The sequence below is a fragment of the Molossus molossus genome, unplaced genomic scaffold, assembly GCF_014108415.1.
Source record: "Molossus molossus isolate mMolMol1 unplaced genomic scaffold, mMolMol1.p scaffold_m16_p_16, whole genome shotgun sequence".
In the NCBI taxonomy this organism is placed as follows: Eukaryota; Metazoa; Chordata; class Mammalia; order Chiroptera; family Molossidae; genus Molossus; species Molossus molossus.
This window is the reverse complement of record NW_023425351.1, coordinates 30,983,469-31,010,724: the sequence shown is the minus strand read 5'-3', so window position 1 is coordinate 31,010,724 and position 27,256 is coordinate 30,983,469. Positions and strand designations below refer to the sequence as shown.

General features: G+C 36.8%; 1 protein-coding gene across 2 annotated transcripts in view; it reads right to left on the bottom strand.

The window, feature by feature from the left end:
• HNF4G (hepatocyte nuclear factor 4 gamma) overlaps nucleotides 1-23,016 on the bottom strand; it is a 41,139-nt gene extending 18,123 nt beyond the window's left edge. The window contains exons 1-2 of one of the 2 annotated variants that reach the window (XM_036264089.1): nucleotides 22,894-23,016; nucleotides 582-753 (exon numbers count right to left, since the gene is read on the bottom strand). In XM_036264089.1, the coding sequence (XP_036119982.1) occupies nucleotides 582-727 (146 nt within the window). In that variant the 5' untranslated portion in view covers nucleotides 728-753; nucleotides 22,894-23,016. Of the gene's footprint in view, nucleotides 1-581; nucleotides 754-3,782; nucleotides 3,919-22,893 lie in introns of those variants that run through there. The other variant, XM_036264088.1, reaches the window with a different exon arrangement.
• Between the last annotated feature and the right edge of the window lie 4,240 nt (nucleotides 23,017-27,256).

The window sequence follows — 27,256 nt, the reverse complement described above, 5'->3', positions numbered from 1 at the left end:
TGGCATAAGAAATACATTTACAATTTTAGGACTCAAAATTTAAGTTCATTCGTTAACTTCAAAAAGCTATACAAAAACATCAGCACTTCTATAGTTTTGTTTTAAAAGACTCAAGAGGTAATGATGCTAAAAAGAAAATCAATATTCCGAAAAGAACATAAATTGTGAAACTATTTAAATACACATTTAAGTATGTCTATTGGTATATGAACATGTGGTAAAACAATAAAGAGACACCAGGAAAAGACAGTAAATTTCAGACAGCAGCCACCTCCGGGACAGAGGGGAGAGAGAGAGCCATAAAGGATGTGTCTACTGGGCTCCAACTATATTGGTCTAAGTCGAATGATAAATATGGGGATTTTTTTATTTACGTTGTATAAATCTGAATGTTTCATGAAAGAGAACCCTCTCTGTGAATGCAATCTGCATATACACCCACACATCCTTAGTCTTAATGTAGGTTACAGACTGTGTTCTCAGAGTTACAGAAATAGCAAAGCTCGGAATGTTATTCCCTTCTTGCATGCCATTTGAAACACCTCTAAAGGTATCTTTCGTAAAAAGAGCGCGTCAGGTACCTGCATGAATACACATGACTCTTGCGTATGCTGCGTCTGAAGAAGCCCTTGCACCCGTCACAGCTGGACGCTCCATAGTGTTTCCCTGTGGCTCTGTCCCCACAGATGGCACACAGACAGTTGACACCGTTGTCTGTGGTATTCATACTTGTCGTCTCTGGGGCAGAACTATCTGTTGAAATAGAGGGGAGAGAGTACAGTTTGAGTTAGTATTGAGTCTTTCTAGTTGAATCGCTCTACTAAGTATTCAGGCTCTTAACAATCCATTCCTTGACGGTCCCACAACACTGCTTCCTTAACACTGGCTGCCTCTGCCCGTCTCCATTCCAATCTCCCCTCTCAGATTTTTGACAATTAAACTTTGGGACACTACAGGGCTCCGTCCCCCAACTACACTCTTTCTCAAGAGAAGCTTATCCAGTCCCATGACATTAAACATTATCTGTATGATTAAAATCCCCAAATGGTACCTCTAGCCCTAATGTCTTGCATTGGGATCAGTCCAAAATGCCCAAATATCCACTGAACAACTTCACTTTGCAGTTTAAAAGAAACTGTAAATTAATGTATAAAAGCAGAACTGCTTGATTTTTCCCCAAGAACGTGTTCTTCCTTCAGCCTTCGGAATCAGTCAATAGTTTGTCCAGTACCCAGGGCCAGTAACCTGAGAGTCTCCCCTGGATTCTCTCTTTCGTCACTCATATCAATCCCATAGTAAAGTTTATATTTAAAATACACAGAGAATCCACCCCTTTTGTCCCTTTCACTATGGCCCCTCTTACTCAATCGACCATACTCTTTCCTCTGGATCACTCCAACAGTCTCCTGGCTAACTTCTCTCCATTCACCCTCGTTCCCTACTCTATTATTCCAAAGCCCCACAGTGCTCTTGGTGGAAGAAACTACATCTTAGGAGCCTTCTGCAGCCGATCCTTAGATCCAGGTCACACCCACCGTGGCCTGTGAAGCGCCGTGGATAGAGCCCACCTCCCACCTCTCCATCCCATTATCCAGCACTAGTTTTTATCCTGTTCGCTGTCCACGAGCAAGTGGCCTCGTTTTCCCCTTAAGTCTGTTTCTATCTCAGAGCCGTTACACTTGCTATTCCTTCTGCCTGGAAGGTAAGTTCTCCATCAAAAAGGTCTTCTAGCTGGTTATCCAATTTCTGCTCCAATCTCTCATTTTCTGTGAAACATTCTCTGAACATACCTCCCAAAGAGTCACTTCCCACCTGCCCTTCAAGTACAACCTAGAACTTTGCTTAGTTTTTTTTTAATTGCTGCTTCATTGTCTAAACTTGTATTTTGTACTAGTCTGCCCATTTTTTTTATTCATTTATTTTTTTTTCTTTATTGATGTTAGAGACAGAGAGCAAGGGAGAGGGAGAGAGAGAGAGAAACATCGATGAGAGCGAACATTGACTGCCACCTCCTGCATGTCCCCCCACCCTGGGATTTGGCCCACTACTGGGCCTGTGTCCTGACTGGGGATCAAACTAGCGACCTCTTGGTGTAGATGTTGATGCCCAACCACTGAGCCACATCAGCCGGACTGGTCTACCCATTTATTATCCATCTGTTTGTAGAATATAAACCTCGTGATGTCAGAGAATGTATGTACTCAAAAAATACTGAATATATAAGGTAGTAATTTTAAATTTTAATTTATAAAATTATGTAACATAATAACAATTCATTGTTATATCTCTAATATAACCAAAGATAATATCAATGGTTGTTATGTCCTAAATATATTCTGTGACAACACATATATTCTACTTACTAATACTTCTGAGTAGACAGATACTATTATGTATAATTTCATCAAGTTAAAAAAATAATGTGAATATGCTTAAGGTTAACCATGTAATATTACAGAACTTAAATGTAGAATTTTTCTTTTGGTAACAAACAAAATAGATATTAGAAATATGGCAGTTAGAAGTATTTGGAATTGACTGCATTCTGGAAGATTATATGAAAATACAAAAAACCACCAACTTTGCTTTAAGTTTGATGTCATATATATTATTAATGACATTATTAGAAAAAAACAAGTTAGACAATGTTTAGGAAAGTCAGTTGTTTTAGTAAATATTTATGGTATGCCTGTCTCTACTATTTAGCAATCTATAGTCTTTTTAAAATTTTATCTTTATTGTTGCAAGTATTACAGATGTTATTCCCCTTCCCCCTACTCACCCCCTTCCTCCCCATTCTAGCTCATAAATAATACTCCATTAAATATCTCTAATCAAATCTAAAGATAAGGAATCAACATAGTGACATCCTAAGATTTTCACTATAGGTTCATTTTAACTCTTTGTGCTAAAATTTCAGAATTCATCTTCTGACAGTTTTTAAAAATTGTTCTACTGCTAATACAACATAGAACATTAAAATATCACAAGTGTACATTCTCAATACTGAACTAAACACACACACACACACACACACCACACATTCTTCAAACTATACATGATTACTAGATTTTAGAAGTTCTATCAATTATAACTTACCTTGGACAATATTTTTACTTAAAAAATAAATTTAAAGTCAATAGTAAACTGTGTTATAAAAAGACCTGAGTCTTAAACAACTCATGCCTTATTTAAAGTTAAAATGTTACAGTAGATGAATACCAAGAGCTTCTAAGGCTAAACATTAGCCTATAAAGTAGGGTTATAATACAAACCTGTATTTCCTTTCATATTTGTGTTCCATGCAAAACCTCGGTAGTAGTTTTCAATGCAATTTCTCATCAGCAGCGATTGAGAACTGGAATAATGAAGCAAGGGCAACCAGAAAAACTCCCCGGCGCCCCATAGAAACTCCGTCCCATATGTCATTTTAAATATTGCATAGAAAATATACTTTATAGCCAACCAATCAGCCAACGTTACTTATTACTGTGATTTACAGTAAACAAAGTAACTCTTTTTACCTAACTGGCCCAGGACAGAATTCTGAGGTTACTTCATTCCACATAACTAGGCTTTTTCTATCTCAAACGTAAAATGGGCATCGCATTATTAATTTAAATTTGGGGATGAACTGCAAAAGTTCAGATTTGTGGCTTTCAGAAGCAAGCCCCGAATTCTCCAGCATTAAAACCTAGAGCTACCACCTGGGAAGCTCTCTGCTTTACTTCTCCCACTGCACTTATTTTTAAAAGAGTATTTACAAGCGGATGAGAACTCACCATTTGAATTATACAGAATCTGCATAGTTTCAAACTCCAAAGTTGTATACGTTGGGTCCAAAACTTCACTGTAATTTGCCATGTCCATGTCCAGTACGGGTTCCGATACCCTCATCATTGACTGAGAGACACACATCCAGTGTCAGCACAAGCCCAGGGTGTGTGACGGCTGCGAGGCTCTCAGTGTGGGAGTGATAACCTGAGTTCACTGTAACTGTGACTTATGTGCTGCAGTGGGAGGAGCTGTACGACTGTGAACTCCTCAGCAGGCCACACTCTGCTTCTTTCTGCTTCTTTTATGGCATACGAAAGCAATTCCCTGCGATAATCTTGGAATGTTTCATGAAATCACCTTATCTGAAGTGCTTAGTGGACTAACATGATTTCCTAAATCAATTTCCAGTAGACAATAAATGATGTCATTAAGAGGATTAAAAATAGAAAAGAGAATCGCTCAGGTTTTAAATTGTAATTGTACCAAGATTTATCCTATTTACCACAGGTAAATACCACAGGTTCTATACCACAGGTTCTATAAGACGGGACTTGACTGTATATATATTTGATAAGTCATGACTGTAAGTTAACCCTTAACACTTAACACGAGCCCTTAACAACTTTAGGTTTTCTTACCCAAACAGTAAAACTAATTTTGTTTATGTTAGAATAAAACAAATTTGTAATTTTAAATTATAGGAATTTATGATACATTTCAGTAGCAGCCTGGGCATAATCCTAATAAGGCTTTTATTGTATTCTCTTTAACTGTCAGTGTGTAAGTCTGTGTCCCTTGGATGTTTATAAACGTCCCAAGGGCAGAAGCAGTGTAGTAGCTAGTATATTGTAAGCATTCAATAAATAGTTGTGACATGAATCTAGTTCCACTTCTTTGGACTTCTGATGCCTATTACTCTCTAGGCATTGACCCGAACTAAAGTTTCCCTAACAAGTGTGGATTTACACAATCTCATTACCAATCTTCTGTATCTAACTTCCGTATAGAACACAATATCTTTTTTCTCTTTTTAATCCTCACCAGAGGATATTTTTCCATTTTTCTTCAGATAGAGTGGGAGGGCGAGAGAGAGAGAGAGAGAGACAGAGAGAGAGAGAGAGAGAGAGAGAGACAAACATCAATGTAAGAGAGATACATCAATTGGTTGCCTCTGGCAAAGAAGGTACATGCCCTTGACTGGAATCAAACCCACAACTCTGGTCTGTGGGGTGACACTCTAACCACTGAGCTAACCAGCCAAGGCAGCACACAATATCTCTTCCTCCCTTCCTTCCTTCCTCTTCCTTCCTCCCTTCCTTCCTTCCTCCCTCCCTCCCTCCCTCCCCACCTCTTTCTTTCTTTCTTTCTTTCTTTCTTTCTTTCATTTTTTGGTACGTGCCCCTAGCGGAAACTGAACCTGGGACTCTCTGGTCCTCAGGCCGATGCTCCAACCGCTGAGCCAAACCGACCATTTTTTATGTGTACATAGATGATACTGTGACAAAGAGCATTTAGAAGATACTATTCAATGATTTTGTATCTCTCTCTCTGTCTCTCTCTCTCTCTCTCTAATATATATATATTATATATATTAGAGAGAGAGAGAGAGAGAAAGTGAAAGGAGAGAGATAGAAACACCGATGAGAGAGAACATCGATTGGCCGCCTCCTGCATGCCCCTCACTGGGGATCAGGCCCACAGCCTGGGCATGTGCCCTGACTGGGAATTAAATCAGCGGCCTCTTGGCGCATGGGTCGACGCCCAACCACTGAGCCACACAGGCCAGACTCAATGATTACATTTTACTTCTGAGAATATGTTTATTGATTTTACCTTCTAAGAAAAGATCCCACCCACAGTTACACTATCAAGTCAGAATTTCGTTTCCCACATTTGTTCAACATTACTACGAGCACTATTTCTTATTCAATTTCTTAAAACTATAAAACTTGTAAATAAAGTAGTAAAGACATTATTGTATTTTTTACCTGGGAAGGCTGGGCTGGCCTCTTAAACTCAAAACTATGTAAGGGTTGTGAAGACAACGGCAGAGTTACGTTAGCAGCCAGTCCCCAAACCAAACAGCAATCACTGGTAGAGCCCTTTTGCCTCCATGTTCTATAGACTCTTAATTGTGAGAATAGCATTTGGGGGATATGTTTTAGGGACTGATTTTCTTTAGTGAAGGCTAGCAGTAGATACTTCATTTTTGGAGAAGAAGAAAGCAAGCAAACATGTGGTTTTCATTTGCATGAAGTGGTGCTCATTTATGGTCCATGCATACTGCCTTGTCTGCTGTGTGGACCAAAGGATTGAATTGTACACAGTCTTTTCTCATCCACGTCACAGCTAACTAGTGCTGAGGGATGTCACCAGTGGGAGTGTTCCAACGGAAGGAAAAGAAAAAATATCTAAGGCAGAGAACCATTCATTTATTTTTTCCCTTTTTATTGACTTTATTGGGGTGACACTGGTTAACAAAATTATATAGATCTGGTTGTGTGTTCACCACCCCAAGTCAAGTCTCCTTTGGGAACCATTCATTTATAAAACTGCAAAACACTAAGGAAAATGTGGATACACCAGTCCCTCCTTATCTATGGGTCATATGTTCCAAGACCCCCAGTGGATGCCTGAAACTGTATAGTATCAAACCCTATATTATATTATGGTTTTTTATATACATCCATACCTATGATAAAGTTTAATTAATAGATCTGACCCAGTAAGAGATTAACAACAATAACTGATAATAAAATAGACAATTACAATAATATACTGTAGTCAAATTATGTGAATGGCACAGGGTGCATTAAGTAAACAAAGTGTCAAAAACAAGAACTGTGGCCCTGGCCAGTTTGGCTCAGCAGGTAGAGCATCGGCCTGTGGACCAAGAGGTCGCATGTTTGATTCTCAGTCAAGGTCAGTACCTAGGTTGCAGGTTCGGTGTTGTGTGGGAGGCAACCAATCTAGGTGTCTCTCCCACACTGATGTTTCTCTCTCTCTCTTCCTCCCTTCCATTCTATCTAGAAATCACTGGAAAAATACCCTTGGGTGAGATCTAAAAAATAAAAAAAGATAAGCACTGTGATATTATGACAGTCAATCTGATCATCAAGACAGTTACTACTCCACTGAGATGCTGGGCAAAGGAACAGAGTAAGAAGGCAGGATCAAAACAGCCTGATTTAAAACATGAGTGTTTTTACTTCTTGAATTTTCCTTTTCATGTTTTTGGATCGCGAGTAACTGAAACTGTGGAAAGCAAAACCTCGGATTGGTTGGGGGATGGCTGCTGTGAAGCTCAGGGGAACAGGGCTGTCACAGTGTGATCGCTCTACTCCATCCTGGGGCTGTGGGTCGCATCACTGTGGGATAATGGAACTCCATTCATGGTTCATCTCAGCACAAGTCCAAATGGAGCCACTAGCAATTAATCAGAGCTGCCTGTCAAGGTGAAACCTACTTGCCATCCATGCTATTGGAATTATTTTCCTCATTTTATAGAGTAAAAACTTGAGAATTTCCAGAAAATAGAATAGATCCAAATAACAGGCATATCTCTGCAAGTGGGCAGTGTGTGTTTCTACTGGTATTTGGGTATGGAAACACATACGAAATGAATGCAGTCAGCCTTAGTCTAGCAAAGGAAAGATTATCTTAGGCTTTCTTCTTTTCTCACATCATTTACAAAGCACAGAAGCCCTCCCTTCTTAAATTCTAGGATTTGTAAATTTACTTAGCTGATCAAGCAAATATAATAATTAAAAATAGAGAATCACAAAAATGGTCTAATTCATGTTTAACAGTGTATTTGGCTTAAATATGTATAATTACTACCTTTTGTTTGAGTAAGAATGCACTATTTGGAATTCTTTATTAATTTTTAAAAATAAATCTCACTCACTACCTTTGATATCTAGTCTGTTTTCTTTGTTGAAGAACAAAGTCAAAAATATTTGTAAAGCAACATGAATGTAGACACCTAGTAGAATTTTATGCTTTTTTCAAACTATTTTATATATTTTAATCAACTTGCTTTTATCCACTTCCAATGTGTTTCTCTTGTTTTTTATAGGGGGGAAATCTCTCTTCACACTCCTTTCACTGGAGTATGCCATATCTAATTAAATTATGAAATGAACAGGAGCAAACGGCATTAACAAGTTAGGTAGTAATTACGACTGTCCCTCAATAACCACGTGATGTTTCTGAGACGGTTGGGGGCACTACGGCCTTATTCACAACAGCCAAGTGGGAAACAATACAAATATCCACCAGTGAATGAATGGATCAGAACTGTTGTGTCAGCCTTAAAAAGGATACACAATATGAATGAATCTTAAAAACATAATGCTAAGTAAAATAAGCCAGTCACAGAAAGACCAAAAGTACATAAATCCACTAATATGAGTAGTCAATTCATAGATTCAAAAAGAACAGTGGCTGCCAGGAGCCGAGGATAGGGAGAAATGGCGGGTTACCAATCAAAGGGTAGAAATTTTCAGTTAAGCAAGATGAATAAACTATGGAGGTCTGCTTTATAACACTGTAACAATCAACAATAATGTGTTGTACACTTAAAAATGTGTTAAAAGAGCAGATCTCATGTTAAATGTTCTCACTAAAAGAAAATTAAATAAAAAGGATTTGTGAAGAAATAAACTGCATCATGGGGAAGTGTTCAGCCTTTTCAGTAATTGGAGAAATGTAAAATAAAACAATTAATGCTCTTAAGAAAAGAAAAAAAAAAATTGTGCCTGCTACTTAAGGAAGTTAGCCTTCCTTGAAAAGTAATTAGTGTGCTCCACCAAAGAAGTGGAGAGTCTGAGTTAAGCCAAGAAGTTGGCTATGTGGAGATTGTCAGTTTCTCTTGTATTGTTTGTTTGTTTGTTTGTTTTGGGGGGGGGTGTTAATCCTCATTGGAGGATATTTTTTCCATTGATTTTTAGAGTGAGTGAAAGGGAGGGGGAGAGAGAGAGAGAAACATCAGTGTGAGAGAGACAGATCAATTGTTTGCCTCCTAAACCTGCCCCAACAGTGGCTGGGGCTCGAACCTACAACCCAGGTATATTCCCTTGACTGAGAATCAAACCCAAGCCCTTTGGTGCACAGGCTGATACTCTACCACTGAGCACCACTGGCCAAGGCCTCTTGTATTGATTTTTAACATGAGATAACTTGTCTTTATAAATTAGTTTATATCCCTAATGCCCCAAACTTTCTTCTCTACTTCTAAAATTAATTGGGCTAAATTCAGAATAGTTTTATTTGCTTAAACAAGAGTAAGGAAGGACAATAAGGTTAATGAGAAAGAAAAAAAAAAGAGAGATGGAGAAAAAGAAGAAAATGTCACAGAGAAACTATTTTAGTCATGGTTACATTCTGAATTATGCATCATAATCAAAGCAAGTATCACACTCTTTAGTACTTTTTGGTGTTTTCCATTCAACAGTAATTGTGGAATTTTCATAATTTAGTAACTTTGATTTTTGGAAGCATGTCTTTGATGCAATTGAAGAAAATAAAATTATACACTTTAATTGTATAAACCATAGATACATGAAACAGTTATGTGTTTACATATTTTCACATTAAAGTTCAGTTGTTTTCAGGAAAAGATCAGATTGATCCCACCCAGGGAGCTTTTCATTATTGCTTCATCAAGACTTCTTATGTGTAAATTCATTAAGACCACATTAGATTAAAAGCTTAACTAGTTATAAGAGAAACTATATTAATTTTATGCCTAGATGATATAGAACTAACTACCCTTCCATAAATGGGACTTATGCTACTAAATCTTATATTTAACATAAAGTTATGAGTACTTTTAAGTTTATTTCTAAAGGTTTAATTGGGAAAAAAGCATCAAATGTTCATGCTAATTCTTAAGACAGTAATTTATAATAAGTAGCATACATATTCTAAAGTGAAATAAATATAAATTTAATCTGTGCCCCAAAATATAAATCTATATGATAAATGATGATATATCAAAATTTTTATTAACAGAGCGGTCTGTGTAGTAAGCTGAGCAGAATATTACTGTTCTTTGGCCTGAGCTCCTAGTTTCTGATCTACGATGGATCTTCTTAGTTCTATTCAAGTCACATACCTTGGAAACAAAGACAATATTCCTTGTAGATAAAAGTTTGATTTTAAATAGCACAACTAATATTCTTGAAATATGTTTCTCTCAGAAAAATGGTTCTCGAAACTGGCATGAGTAATACAATATTTAAATTTCTGTAGAGCAACATCACAAAAGACAAAACCAACAAGTGTTTTAAAAACAACAACTGAACTCACTATTGACTATGCAAGATAATAGCAGAAACATTTCTATCTTATCTGCAAGACTATTAAGCCTGTTAAACTGTTCTATATTTTATATTTGATTTAATCATTCCTTCACAACGTGATTTAAAATAGAAAACAGGCTAATAAAAATCAAGGTTATTTTCATAAAAATCATTTGGAAGGTCGATATCAATATTAAAACATTCTATTTTTAAGTTATAGTTAATACATATTTTTCTGTAAACTTATACCTTTGAGATTACTTCTTGTTAACAAAAATAAATTCTAATTCCAAAAGCACATGAGTAGTTTCTCTATTTCTCTTTTTCAAGTATGAAGGTTACACAAATGTGATCACTAAAAGTTAGATGAAAAAGAATGACAATCCGAATCCAAGTGTATGTTTCAGCGTTAGCAGGGAATCATTAACTGGAGAACTGTACTCAATAAAATAGTTTATTAATTCAAAGCAATGCCTCCTTTCATTTCTCAAAACAAACAAACAAACAAAAACTCAATTAAAATAAAATCATCATTTTCCTTACTGCCACTGTCTTAACCTAATCATCATTCCTCATTTGAAGTAGAAATCTCAGCTCTTATCCATTCTACTTTTGATGAGGGAAAATAAGCATATTAAAAATTTTAAACAAACAAAAATAGGTATTTCAATCTTCAAAGCAAGTTGCCATTACTGAGATGGAAAAAAAAAGATGTTTGAAATTGGCTCTAATACTTGGATTCTATTTTCAAAGAGCATCAGAGATCCTTTCTTAAAGCCCAGATCAGATGTCATTTTTAGATAAACAGAAGCAATTTTTCCTTGTCTTTCTTTTGCCTTCTTCTGGCTGATGATCATGCAGTGGCCAGCCGAAACACACAACTCATCGTGTCTTTTCAACCAGAGTCATTCTCAACATTTAAAGTGTCATTATTTTTGAAACATACTCCTATCCTAGAATTGCTGATCATTCTTAAATTAAATTGAACACGCATAGATTCGTTTGCATATGTTTATAATTCCCCTCAAATGCTTATAATTATTCCAAAGTTTATCGTCATTCATATTCTTTTAATTCATGATGATAGCCCAAGAAAACAATTTTAAAGTATTATTTTAGACCTTTCTTTAATCTGATCAATGCAAACAACTCACATCACTACTAAAAAATGCCATTTTACAGTAAAATCTAAGTAAATTGGACAGGGATGCACAGCATCTTGTCAAATAGTGGAATTGGCTGAAATATATGTTACTATTCTTTATAATATTTATTATTTGTCTCAACTCCATATTTGTTTATTTGCTCATAAAACATCAGATTGTTATTGAAACTAGTTATGCCAATACATGTAAAATGCAAAGCCAAAGAAGATTTGAAACTGTGTTGTAACTAAGTCAGTTGCTGTTTGGATAGACAAAAGGAGGATTGCACAGCTGAAACCCAAACGTAATCAAGAAAATACTCTGAATAAAGCTAAGAGGCAATACGAGAAATCTGCATATATTAAATGTACCTTCAGGGTCAGTTGCCTTGTGATTCTAAACAGACTCTCCTTTTCAGAAGATAAGGAGCTGATTAGCATTAAATTATTAACTGGAATATAGATATCCTGGTAGGGAAAAAAAAAAGTCTGGATATACGGAACACGTTGGGATTCCATGGTCACTATTTCTGCATTTACAAGGAGTATTATCTTTGCAGCCGCTGCAAGCTCAGCAGAAGTTAGTCTGAATATTTAAGATTGTGGTGGCATTCTGATACCAAAGTTGCTGCATTACGAAAAATGCAGGGAAGGAAGTTCTCAGTTTGGGCCAGTACCTATATCAACTGTGTTCTGAAGAGGTATAATGTTTAATTGAAAAGCAGTGTGGCTGTGCTGAGGGCACAGACTTGAACATTTGAACAAATGTATCATAACTGTTCAACTTTACTCTGGGAGCCAATAAATATATACATACTACATGCATACATACATGCATGCTTACATACACAGAGTTACTATTTCTTCATTTTAAAAATGTAGTAATAGATCATATAGACAGTGATACACTCAAGAACTACTCGACATCCCTCCTTAAAGCTTTTTTATATATACATAGGGAGAACAATATATTAATGTGATATTTGATTTAGATAAAACTGAATATTTGTACTCCATTAATAAAGGTAGGTATATGATGGCCTCAAATAAAATAATAAACATGTCACCTCCTTTTAGATAAATTTGTTTTTGAAAAAGCATATTGATTGATTTTTCAAAAATACCATAATAAAGTGTTACTATAATTTTATATCCCCAATTTTTTTTATTAATCCTTTTGCCCCTAGAATGTTTTTCTGTCACATATAGTAAAACCTTTCCATAATAATATAAGTGGGGACCAAAAAATTCAATCTCATTATGATAAAATTAATAAAATGACCCAAGTGAGCCTATGGAACTAGTTGGCTTAGAGGTGAATGTCAGGGGACTTAATTCATGTTCCCAAGTTTTATATATAAAGTATAATTCATTTACCCACAGCAAACCAAAAAGCTTTCTTTTATGATTTTCCTAATTTTATCTTGGTATAATTATTCTTTATATATATTAAAATCTTGACAATGTGGCCAATTCAGTCTACTTTGATCTTACCAATTCAATAACCAGATCATATTGATTCATCTTAAGTACCACATTTCTTATTTATCCCTACCTGGCTATCCCCACAGTTTTCCCAATTCAAGATGAAATATTTCCTGCAGGGGCTACTGCCTCAGCCTCCCAGTCTTTCCACTTCCTGCTTCCTCTTGCCCACAAATATCCTCATGTGCACTCTACTCTCGATGCAGGCTACTGCTCCCAAAATGCTTATTTTCTAGTGCTATCATTCTGACATAATGATTCTGAAGACATAAAAAGCATATAGCTTGTGGACATAAATATATAAGGAAGGTTTTCAAAACTACTCATGATACAAAATGATCAAACATTTCCCATGACAACCACTTTAACCAGATAGACTTATCTTGTCATTTCTGGAGTCTTTGCTCCCACGGAGGAGAAAGAGGTTGGGCGTGTAATTAGAGATCCTTTAAACTGGTGACTTGAGTTTCCTTTTACTGCGTCTGCCAAATTCACAGCAGTTCCTTTCAGAGTTATAATCTTACCTAGTTATTCATATTTCTCCCTGTATCTAGTTTCTTATGAGGTATACACTGTGTATATATGTACACCATGAATTTTTCTTTAATAACCATATTAAAAGAACGTCAACCCATGGAAATGTGTGTCCACCATAGGTATTTAAAAGGTACTCAGATCTCTGTGTTCAAATTCTAATCTGTGGATACATGGGAGTGTATAGTTGTGAAACTTTATCAAGCTATACACTTAAGATATGTGTACTTTTCTTTATCTATATTATACTTCAATAAAGAGTCTAAAAAATTAATGTGTTATAAGATTATATCTTAAGGAAATACCACTATTTCTAAGAATTCAAGGTAGCCCATATAAGTGTCTTTCATTAAATGTGTCATTATACAATACACATCAGTACACTAAGAATATTTTTAGAGAAGTGATAATTATTGATATTACTATTAAAAATATAGAAAAGCAAACACACAGAATTTTTTTTTTCTGGTCAGTTACAATCAATGGAAGTGTTAATGTAAGGTCTTGGTAACTTTTTACTAAACTTAATGCTCTCTTTAGTATTATGGGCATTGGGCGGTTTTAAGAAATCCACTGACTCTCTTTACCTTTAAAGTGTCCCAAGGCTCAGTTGTTCTATCTGCTTACATAGCTGTGCTGAAAGCAGAAGCTTCTTCATACATTCAGCCACTCTGGGAAGTACCACACAGATACCTCCTCACGTCTGCATTTATTGTTCATCATTAGGGTCCAAAATATTGAAATAATTAGTTCAGTACATGCCAAGCAGTAGGATCAATGTGAAAGAAGAAAGTGAAACAAATGATTTAATTTTTTTTTCTATAAGGAATAGCCATCTCAGCAATGGGACTTAGAGAGCCTATCAGATAATGATAGAAATAGAATGTACTGATTTTTTTATTCTAGAGGGCAGAATTAGCATCTGAGAAAAGTATGAGGAAGAAGACTGATCATCCTGTGAGTTCAAGGAGGTTACTATTTCTTTGCATCGTTTGCAGAGAGCTGAGATTCAACACAGTTTTTGTTTTTTGTTTTTTCTTTATTGACTATTAGAGAGAGAGGAAAAGAGAGGGAGAGAGGTATAGAAACATTGATGAGAGAGAACATTGATTGGCCACCTCCTGCATGCCACCCACTGAGGATCGGGCCCACAACCTGGGCAGGTGTCCTGACTGGAAATCGAACCGCAACCTCTTGGTGCATTGGTGGATGCTCAACCACTGAGCCACACTGGCTGGACTCAACACAGTTTTTTTTTTTTCTGGTTCCAAAGCTTTGCTTTTCCTTTTATGCCATCTGCTTTGTGGTATGCTTCAATTCACTTTTGTCTAGCCATTTAAAGACAAGTAACCAAACTCCAGTGAAAGTGTTTCCATTCTATATTTCCAGCTTTATATTAACTAATATGACATACAACTCTTGAAATATCACTTAACCAAAATTAGGTGGCATATTAGGAAAACCTTTAACTATAGTGGTAGTTTTCCATGAGGGGTGATTTTCCCCTCCAGGGGGCATTTAAAAATACCTGGAGACATTTTTTTATTGTAACAGCTGAGAGAGGGGGGTGATACTGGAAATTGTGGGTGCAGGTCAGGGATGCTGCAGACATCTTCCAATGACAGAACACCCACTCACAGCAAAGAGTTATTCAGGCCAAATGTCAATGATGCTGAGGTGGAGAAACCTCGATCTACAATAAAGGAAACTTAGGCCAAGCGTCCCCACTTAAAATTCAACATATTTTAAATGAGACTCAGTCGTGGCTATGTATTTAAGCATTTTGAAAATTATAAGGATTAATTCTGATAACAGGCTTGCTTGAGCTTTTTGGCAATTATATAGAAGTGTTTAATCACTATGTGTTTATTTACTCTCTCCTGAATGGGACAGTAATATGCACATAACAAGTTTGTTTAATTGATGAACTAATATAGAAGCAGAAGAATTGTAATTCTTTTACATAGAAGTCTAACAAACATAGCTTTTATAGCCTTCAAAGTTAATTAATTACTAAATATTGGCAAGGGAGATATACAATAGCATGAGATATGGAGTAAACTATAGCTTTAAAATAGATAGGAAACAGAGATTTTTAAAAGACAGTTTCATCCAAAAGGTAATGACTGTATTTTTTAATTGAAAATAGACTCCTAATACAGTCTTTGAATTTTCTATTTGCGTATCTTCACAACCATACTTTCAACCTTATAGTCACTTCTACTCAGTTCTTTTTGTGAGATTTTTGCTTATTCAGCTGTCAATTCTTATGCTCTTAAGTTTGGCAATATCATCTTCTCTCATGGTTACAATTATGTACATAGGAAGAAAATTTATATATATGCACACATATAAACATACAGACATATATAGAGATAGCTAGGAATAGGGATAGAGATAGAGAGAGATGGTGACCAAGAGAAAGAGATCTGTATGTTGAAAACTACAAGACATTTATGAAAAAAACTGAAGACACAAATATATGAAAAAATATTCTATGCCCATTGATTAGAAGAATTAATAGGCTTAAAATAGTCATATTATCCATAGCAATATATAGATTCAATGCAATCCCTATAGAAATGCCAATGGTATTTTTCACAGAATAGAACAAACAATTCTAAAATTTCTATGGAACCATAAAAGACACCAAAGAGCCAAAGCAATCCTGAGAAAGTAGAACAAAGCTGGAGACATCGTACTCCCTGATTTCAAAGTATATTACAAAGTTATAGTAATCAAACAGTGTAGTATTGGCATAAAAATAGACATATAGATCCATGGAATAGAATAGAGAGCACAGAAATGAACACACACACACACACACACACACACACACACACACACATATGGTCGATTGATTTAGGACAAAGTAGTCAAGAACATACAATGGGAATGGATAGTCTCTTAGTAAGCAGGTTCAATCATAAAATCTAAGCTTTGAATTAGAAAGCAGGTCAAAGGGAATGATAATCCAGTAATCAAGATATATGCTACCTTGCAGGAATTAAGGGATATGAAAATGAGGTGGCTTGTTAATTATTTTCACTGATTAAGTTACCTATTTCTACCCATGTTCATTTAAATATTAATCAGATTCACTTACAGTTCAGTAATATTGAAAAGGATAAAATGAGAGGGGTTCAATATAAACAGCCACTTCAAATGGAAGATAAGAGTTCCTTGCTTACTAAAGTTAGTATTTAATAATTACCAAAGCTGCTTGTAAATTTTATGATAGATTTTATTCTTGCTAACTTGTAAACTAAACTTTTGTGTTTATGGAATTTGTTTAGTATTTGTTTGAACTTTCAAACTCAGATTCTTTTTTTAATTTTAATCCTCACCCAAGGATATTTTCCTACTGATTTTGCAGAGAGTGGAGTTGGGGGACGGGGGGTGGGGAGAGAGAGAGAGAGATCTACAAACATCGATGCAAGAGAGGCCTATCGATTGATTGCCTCCCACTAGGGTCAGGAATTTAACCTGCAAACCAGGTACGTGGCCTTGACTGGGAATGAAAATCACAACACTTGGTCTGCAGGCCTACACTCTAACTGCTGAACCAATCTGGCCAGGGCTCAAACTCAGATTCTTATAAAAAAATCACTAACTCCTCTTTTTTCAGATTTATTATTATTTAACTTTTAGACAGGCTATACAATTGCTAATAGGCCAGAAGAATTGTATGCTGTGGTAGAAAGAAAACATACAATTGTCTATAATGTAGGCCTGATCTTACATTATTTACATAAACATTTTTAGAAGCATGCTCAGATCTTTAAAATGCAAAAATTTTAATTTTCACTAGGTGAGAAAAACTAGTAAAACTAACCAATTTTAAAAGTGCAATTTTACCTCCAAGAATGTTAAACTCTGGGGATGTCTTGTCCTAATTTAAAAAAAATAATTAAAATACACTGTGTTAGTTATTACAAACAGACTGTCAAGGGTCATTCCACTTAAATCATTGAGTAATAAGCAGAGTTAATTATTCAAAGTCCATGTATCTACAAAATATTTAAAATGTAACTGAGAGTTAAATGGATTGAACGCATTCTCCCTCAGACAATTCTTAAACTACATGAGAAAGTGGCAGGAGTCTGCAAATGTGCATATTTGCAAGACTTGTGTTATTACTTCGTGCAATTCCTATTCTGGAGCTTGCAACAGAATGCTCTCTAGCATAAGGTACATTTGCATGTTTCGGAGTGACAAGACAGTGAAGCTGACTTGCAAGGTAAAGACTGCAAGGTAAAACAATGTTTCTGCATATTTTGCTTCAACTTTGCCCATATTTGGGTGACTGAATATAATTTCAAAACACTGTGGTTTGGGGGTTCCAATCTTTTGAAACCTTTGCACTGTTTATCTGGTTCTGGGGGGGGGGGGTGGTTATAGAATGAGATAGAGAAGCCAACTTATGGTTGAACACGGACAATCTCAAATTCCTCTGGGAATTCCAAAGGTATATTTGGAAGCAACAGATGCAGAGTGTGAGTCAGAAAGGTGTAGCTGGCACAAAGCTTGGAGACATCTCAGGCTAATGCTTCATTTGCGGTTGAGGAAACAAAGAGGTTACAGTGACTTGTCAAAAGTTCACCAACAAGTTAGCAGAAGAATCAGGTTTAGAAATCAGTAACTACATCAAATTTAACGAGTAAAAGCAGTACCTGCACTCCAAAGCTAACCTATTTTCAGAGAATGTCAGCATAGAAAAACAGACAGACCTTCTCTCTAAACCCTAATCAACTACCAATAAAATCCTCTGAAAAGAAAATTTCCCAGTGATGGCCATAGGAAGTGTTAAGGGTTGAGTATATCCCAGATTCTAGTAGAAATTTCTAAAATCACCTACATTAGTGAGTGGAACTATGAAATGTCTACCGTCCTTCCCACTCGTGAACCACCAAATATAATAGGTATAATTCACAACATGATAGAAGTTAATAGAGTGTCAAACTAGCTTCCATAGTTCATAATTCATTTAGATCCCAGGGTTACTTGCAGATAAGCAATGAGCCATTTGAATATGTAACAAAAAACATCAACAATCTGATAAACAAATTGTCATCAGCAGAATATAAATATATAATTTAGACAAAGGGAAATATAAATGGAAAACTAACATAAGGGAAATGTCCAAATTTCATAATAATCAAAGAATATTAATCTCAAAATATAATTTTACACCTAGAAAGTTAGCTTATTTTGTAAATAACATTATTTGCTGGTGATAACCAATATCATTCATATGAAGTTGATAACAATGCAAATTGCACTCCCCAAAATGTATGTGTATATGCATATAAATATGCATATACCAAGAGCTATTAAAATGCTTACAAGTTTTGGCCTAGTAATACCAATTCTAAAAATATGCCCTTCTTGAGATCTAATAACCAGAGCTGCACCTGGCATTTTAAAAGCAGAAAGACTACTGTTTAATATAAAGAGAGGGTAAGGTTATATTTTGTTTTCTTTCCTGATCATGCCCAGAATTTTATTGGCTTTTAGGATTATGGAGGCAATTTAGGTCTGTGTAGTCTGAAAACAGTCCACAATGATTTTTATGTTCTCAGATCATCTCCAACTTCAGTTTTACTGACTTTAAAGTCGTTTCTGTCCCAAGCCAAGGGTCACGATGGTGTGATTTTCCTAGACGCGGCTCCCTCCCACTGGCACACCCAGGGTTGTCCGCAATTCTCTGCACGGGGGTTGGGACTCCACCCCTTCTGACCCATTCAAAAAATCAGTTCTTAATTCAAGAGTGTATAAGAGTTTTTATAGGCATAGCACTGATTCAGTTCTAACAAAAAACAAACAGCCCTCAAACTGAGGTGGAGTATTATAAGAAACATATTAGTCACAATACACACAATGACTGTAACACATCAACTTATCATAGCGCCATGGGTAGGAAGCTCTTGTCAAAAGCAGCAGCCATGGCCCTGGCAGGTGGCCCAGTTGGCTGGAGCATCAGCTGTACACCGAAAGGCTGTGGGTTTGACTCCCAGTCAAGGCACAACCTAGGTTGCGGGTTTGGTCTCTGGCTGGGGTGCATAGGGGAGGCAACCAATCGATGTTTCTTTCTCATATCAATGTCTCTCCCCCCCTCCCCCTTTCTCTCTTTATAAAAATCAAGAAAAACACATCCTCAAGGATTAAAAACAAAAACAAAACGCTGACTTTGTGTTAAAACAGTTCTTCTATGTACCTAAGGACCATTGGATGTCTCAATATAGATTCAAATACAAAGGTACAGCACTGGTGCTCAGTCATTAAACCCTTCTCAGCCACACAGCACGTATATACCCTGTCAAACCTAGTAGGAAACAAGCAGAACGATGTGAGCCCTACCTATCCAAGCTATTCCCATAGATTACTGGAGAAAGGGTGTGTACTTTTTACAACAACCAATCACTAACAGCCTACTGGGCTTGAAGCTATAGCCAAACAAACAAGTTCCTTTGTCTGCCCCTGCACCTCTGTCTTCCCCAGCTCTGCTCCTGCGGCGTGATCTCCCAAACCTTCCATTTAGGCACTTCCAATTGAAACTGATTTTTGCTCAAAGAAACTCTTAAATTTTTTAATATGCATCAGTTTAACTGTTTAACAATATCAAGAGAGATTGATATATATGTCTTCACACATTTTAAAATTTTAGAATTCATATATATGAATATACATGTGCATAGGTGTAGGTATCTATATATACATTATTACGTTCCAATCTGCAAACTGTCCTCTCATGCATCTCTGGCAGGCAGGGGTCTGCAGACGACCACCTGTTCCTCGTGTCAAACCAGTCCTGTTCAGAGAAGCACCCTCCTCCTGCCTCCAAAGGGGAGCCGCAGAAACCCACTACAATGGGTGACTCTTCTCTCCGTTTTTCTCAAGACATATCAGCCTCTTTGCTTATAAATCCAAGCTAAAAGTACCTTCCTGGCCTTTCTCCTGTGGTTCCTGTGAGGAGGTGAACCCCTGGGACGGACAGGAAAGTAAGAGACTTCAGGGCACTTGGGGCGGATCACCTAACCGGTCCGGGGCTGTGGTTCTTCTCCACAAAATGAGGATATCATCACTCATCTCATAAGATTGTGTCAAGGAATAATGAGGTGATTCATGGGAAGGCTTTATGTAATCTATGAAGTACTGCAGTAAAAGTTGGTTTCCACTAGGTGAGAGGGGGACATAGACATAAAATGTTGCAGAAACGTGGAGAGTTACTCGAACGCTCCCATTTTGGGCTAGAACATGCATTTTTAATGTCTTTTTTTTTTTTTTACAGAGAAACATCGATGTGAGCGAGAAAATTCCATCAGCTGCCTCCTGCACACACCCTCTACTGGGGATGGAGCCCACAACCAAGGCAAGTGCCCTGACCCAGAACTTAACCAGGACCTCTCAGTCCATGGGATGACGCTCAATCCACTGAGCCACACGGGCTGGGTTAGAACATGATTTCATCAGAAAATGTTCTCTGTTTTAACCAGCTTTTCAGTTTTCCTTCTAACTTTTCATTATGGACAGTTACACAGATAAAGAGTTTTATAGAAAACAACCATTTGCCCAGATAGGATGGTGTCTATGCTGAGATGTTAGTGAGTAGGAGTGATTCAGACACTCACTGCTGAAAGAATTTACAAAGGAAGAAACAAGTAAGTGGGGACAACTGGGAGAGGGGTAGGGAGCGTGGCACTCCAGCTAGGCTTCGGAACATTGGTTTGATGTTAAGAAACGAGCATCCCAAGCCAGAAGAGTATAAAAATGGGTATAGAAAACTCATTTTAAAGATGAATGCCTTCACACTCTGGCCGGTTTTGCTCAGTGGTTAGAGCATCAGCCTGCGGACCAGAGAGGCCCAGGTTCAGTTCCCACTAAGGGCACGTACCTCGGTTGCAGTTCGTCCCCGGCCCCAATTGGGGTCGTGTGGGTGGCAGTCACTTGATGTGTCTCTCTTGCACTGATGTTTCTCTCTCTTTCTTTCTCCCTCTCTCCCTCCTGCTCTATCTAAAGATTAATGCAAAAAAAAAAAAATTTTTTTTTAAATGAATGCCTTCAGTAGGGAGGGAAAAATGAAATGAGGTCATAACAATATAAGTTTGCACAAAGCAGTGGACAGGAAAATCCACCCTCCCCAGGAGCAAACCTTGCCTGGAGAGGATGGCATCGGAAAGGGCTTGAAGCTCCAGGCCATAGCGGCCTCATTGTCCACAGCAGCTCATTGGTCCTGAGCCAGCTCTTGGCACACTCGGCAGAGCATTCTGTGTGGATGGATATAGCTGGCTTCCTCCGCTTATAAATCTTCATAATGCATCTGAAGCTTTGTCTCCTAATGGATTTGTGTTTCCCATTTCACTGAAAATTACAGTGATCTTAGAAATATGTTTTCATGCTCTTCAGACTTCTCTAATCAGAAACGATTGTCCACATGCTTCTACGGTTCTAATGTACAATTATTAACTGTCTATTTTCTTCATTCTCCACATGTATCTATTGGTATTATATAAAATATAATCATAAAACTAAATTCTTTAACAAAAACTATATATCAGTAATGTCATAACCATTATAAACATCTAATATGTGCATTTATTCTTCCAATAACCCTTTGGGTAGATGATATCACTATTTTAATATTAGTATTAATTTCTATAGTAGGAAAATTCTGTTATTTTCAAAGACTTGGTAACTTTCCTCAAGTCACAGAGCTCATAAATGGTAGAGATAGGATTGAAAATTCCATACCCTTAAAACATAATCAAATGGATTTTAAAGAACAGAGGAGACGAGCAGCTCCTTGGATTTCCAGATGATGAGGGGCACTGAATGAGTCCAGCCCTCATGCACAGTGCCTTACATCCGTCTGTTCATGTCTCCCTTCCTGTTCACAAAGTATGCACTGGTCTGGAGCCGATCAGTGTCGAAAGGCGGGGAGATGGGGAGGGAGAAACTCCTGTCATTAAGCACAGACCTCTTTCTGTGGAATATGTTTATATATGTGTGTATTTTCAGTCAGCTGAAAGTAGGCAGTCACAATTTCAAAGTGCTCTGTTCACTGGACAGAGCGCATTCTTATTATCTAAATTATGATCATTAAAAATCGCATGGCTCACGAAATAAAAGAAAATCTAAGAGATGAGAATAATTCAGAAAAGAAAGTATTTGCAATTTTTTGCCGCACAATGACTCCACTACGTCAGTAGGACTGAACTAAATATGTACATCTGCTCTGGTAAACAATATGTTAATAGAAACTGTGTCTTCCATCATTAAATACATGTCCTTCAAATACTCTAAACTTTTTAGTTTGAAAATGTGCTAATTAACTGTGTATAGTGCTCAGTCTGAAATGTATGTAGATAAACATTTATGATATTTTGCATGAATATATCACAAATAAGAATGACAGAAAGCATAATCATAATATGGGTAGAGCAGATCATGTTTGAAAAAAAAAAAAAACAGGAAGAAAAAATGTTCCATAAGAAGGCTGTGGTCAGTAAACACATTGAGACTTTCCAACATATATGAGACCTTAGAAATCACAAACACGTCAGACAAGAAGAAAAGAAGTCTTTACAAGGTGTCCAAGCAATAAATAATTTACAAAGCAATTTAGAAACCTCAGCAGTTACCACTTACAAGGCTGTGGTGGGGAACGAAGTCTATATTTGCAGAGAAGAGTAGAATCAATACAAGGAGTAAGCTGTCAGTTTTTCCTATAGTGTCAATATCTCAGGCTGGCTGCGTCCACTGGTGCTTCTGTGGAAACAATTTCCAAAAGTATACTACTGAGTGACATGTAGCATGGATTAAATGATTTACTTTAATCCCCTAACTGCATGTTGGAAGACCAATAGCCCAAAAGGAATACTAGAGAGCCTGGGGACAAAGCAACCTGTAATAACAGTGTGATTTGGGAATGGTTTATACTTAAGAAAACCCCAGTGCCACGGCAAGCTCCGTCCAGAATAACAAGTAAAAATGAGAAGGGGCCACGACAGAGTTATACTGTCTGGCTACCGGGAGGACCATTCACAATGCTGAGAGATCTGATTAAAAGAGATTTACTGGTCAACCTCCCGTTTGTAAGTCATCAGATAAAATGGTGATTGCATCTTGGAACAGCAATGAGCAGGTTTCATTCTCTTTTCGTTTGGAACTATGTGATAAAGACCTGGTAAAAAAAAAAATTTGAAAGTGTGTCTTATGAAACTCAAACATAGATTTAGCACTAAATGACTGGGCATCCTTTATCTCATTAAATCAGAAGGTGATAAGATTAAATTGGCTGCAAGCATAGGGGGATGGCAGGTTCAGAGAAAGGGTAGCTAAAGAGCATTCCATCTCTAGCCATGGAGGAAGCTTCCACCCAGTGGGCTCTCCAACCTCATCGCCATGTGACTTTGATCATTTAAATGAGAAGATGGGTTCAATGGAGCTTTACTCCCTTCCAGCAATAACAGTTCTGTCATTATTAAAAACATCAATCAATGTTCAGGCCTTACAGAAGATTGAGTGTTTGTGAGATATTAAGGTGTATAGGGAAAATTTGTCTTTAAATTGGAAGATGCTGCACCTTTGGGATAAAGAACTAAGATATACATATAAAAATAAGACTCTTTTTCCAGTTCAGATTCTATCCACTTACTTGCTCAATAACTTTGGACAATTTTCTCTCTCTAGGATTAGTTTCCTTATCCATAAAATATAATAAACCTGGCCCTCACTTCTTGAGTTTTTGTGGGGTCTCGATGAGATTACATGAAAGGTTCTCAGTACAGTGCCTTGCATCTGTTCATTCATTTCTTCAACAAATGTTCACTGCGTTCAATCTCTGTCCCGGTTCCTGGGACAGGCATTGAGCGAACAAGTTTGACACAGTTGCTGCTCAGTGAAGCTTCTAGTCTATTAAGGGAGACAGACATTCAAAAAATACCCCAAGGTGATGCAGTGTAATCATTATAAGTATTATGAAGGAAAATTAGAGTGTTATGAGAATGTATAACTGGGGGACATACCTGGAGTGAAGTGACCCTGAGGATTAGCAAATGCTTTCTTGAGAAAGTAACATTTAGTCTGCAACCTGAAGGAGGAGCACCAGGGCAAAGAGGGGACGAGAGCATCCCAGAGAGGGCCCAGAGATGGGTTAGAGCTCTGTGCATTGGAGTATTCAGGCTCCGGACTCACAGACAGGATTCCGTAAGTATGATCAAATACATTATATATTTGTATGTTCGTTCTTTTCACTTACCATTAACCAGTGAGCATTCTCCCATGTTATTAAAAAAAAAAAAAAAACTTTTATGGCTGCTTAATGCTCATAATAAAAATAATAATATATATAACATTCTCTTATTTAATCATTTGATATATTTCTAATTATTTCTATTTTAAGAAGTGCTGATAAAAATTCTTAAATACTTGAGACTAGTTTCTTATAATGATATATTGTCTAAGAGAAAACATATTGTCAATTTTGCAAAATTTCATTTCATAAAAGAGTTAACAATTTATATTCTGAAAAGTGGCCATCCACTTGGCTTCATTCATTCAAAACATTCTTTATTTTTGAATCTTTAGTAATTAATATGAAAATATCATCTGTATAAAAAATTGTACTAAGAGGGTAGTAATTTGTCAGTGCTGCTAATTATTCCTGACCAAGTATATTAACACAGGGAGCATAGTTCTAAGGAACTATAACCAATAATACTTATGAAGCTCTTATGATTAGACTGTTTAATCCTACAATGGATATTGTAATAAATTTTTAAGGGAAATATCTGATACATACCTAGCTTTAAAAATATTACCTACTTTCTACTTAAATGCTATCATTTTCCTAAAAGAGACTAGACCCATCATTAAATAAGAGCAATTTTACTTTTCTCCCCCTCCACACACACATAAATAAGAGCACTTTAGATCAATAATACAGAACTTCAATGTAAAGTTACACAGACTGTGTACTTTCTGGGGAGAAAGTAAAAGGAATCAACTGAGCAGTTGGACTGTGAGCTACTCAGTGAGAAGCAGGGGGCAGTGTAACAAAGGCTGAGGAAACAGGCAGATCTGCGGAGGCCCTGTGGGCAGGAGTCAGAAGCTTCCCTGGGCACAGCAGGTGGCGGGTTCTCTGTCAAGGAGAGAACATCTCCACCAACGGTGAAGAGATAAGGTGCGGAGTGGTACCCAAAACTCTAAGCCGTCCAAGCCACTTATGTAATTCCCTCTGTGTTAGAAAGAAAAAGTGAACTTCTCTTGGCTGACTTAAGATAAAATTAGGAAAATTTTTATCTGATCCATTTGAAATCAATGAACAAATACTATATATGTTGTTTTCTTTTTTGATTTGAGAGAGAGAGAGAGATAGAAACATCGATGAGAGAGAACATCAATTGGCTGCCTTCTGCATGCCCCTCACTGGGGATCAGGCCTACAACCTGGGCATGTGGTCGACGCTCAACCTCTGAGCCACACCAGCTGGGCATCAATGAATAAATACTTTAAATCAACACTATTTTTAGAAATATGATCAACTTTTTAATTTATTTTAGTAAAATACATGATAAATAGTTTATTTTCTCTTAAAAGAAAAGCTATAATTGTATCCATCATTTCAAACGTTATTTTATGATGCTATAATTGTATCCATCATTTCAAACATTATTTTATGACGCCTGCACATGTTCAGTCCACGTCATTGAGTTCAGAAGCGTTCAATCATTACTCCTGAACTCCCACTCACTACTAAATACTATTATTTAGTCATAAGCAGAATAAAGGATTAGATTAAAATTTGAACTTGAATATGAAAAGTTAATTGGGAATTACTTCAATGAGGAAACAATAATAAAATGATGGTGTAAATCTATTATAAACACTATCACTGTTACATAAAGAATCAAAATATGAGCGCTTCAACTTGTCTTTGTATGGGTTAAAATTCAAACATGGTTTACATGGGAATAAGGATAGCATGATCACCAGAAGAGTAATATTTAAAAGAATATAAAACTATCAGTATTCTAGTGTGTTTAGTGGGCACTAGAGCTGCTCACAAATAGCAAATAATAATAATAATAATAATAAAAAACAGACTCAAGTCCAAAGATCTTTTTCAAGATTAGCGCAGGAAGATCACATTATAACCCACCCAAATTTCCACATGAGACTTTTGATTTTCTTCTAGGCAACTGGCTAGTTGTCTGCCTCTTACATAACTACAGTGAGACAGTGAAATGTCCCTGAATCTCCCTCTTGTTCAAGAAGACGTTTGTATTATGCTGTGAAACATCACGTGGGAGACACGGGGTAAGAACAAAAGCTTCCACCTTTGAAGATGATCCGCATACAATGTGACCATCTCCGGGCAATGTCAACACTGCTCCCGATAGTGAAGTTTGCATTACTTTTTAGCAATACTTATTCAAATTTATATAAAAAGGCTGTCTGGACATTTCCAATAAGAGTCACTAGGTTTTGGTGAACGAAGGTGCAAGTCAGTAGACGGTGCTCGTGTTAGGGGCCGAAGAGGCAAGGGAATGTGCAGTCGAGAAGCACAGGTGACATCACACATTTTTATTGTTGTTTGGGCATTATTCTCTCTCTCTTTTTTTTAATGTTTTCAAAAGCTGAAAATTTCCCACCAAAAAGTTGGATGGTACAATTTTTATTTAAATAGAATTTGGTTGTAAACTTCCCTGTGGACAGTCTGCAGAAACCCCATTGAGGCTGTGTCCCCTACTGATGGCCCATGGCCTCTCCAGGGAGTGCCCTGTGGTCACTGGACCGGCAGGAATTAGACATGGCAACTCTTCACATACCGGTAACCACGACAGAATGAAGAACAGGTAACATACTAACATACTTTTACTGAAATTCCAAGGAAGGGGAGTTTTTTCCTGGCTTAAGAAGTCTATTATTCATCAAAGGGATGGCCATAGAATTGGACCTTGAAAAACAAGTAAAATTGGGATTGGTAAAACTGGGCAGGTGAGTATTC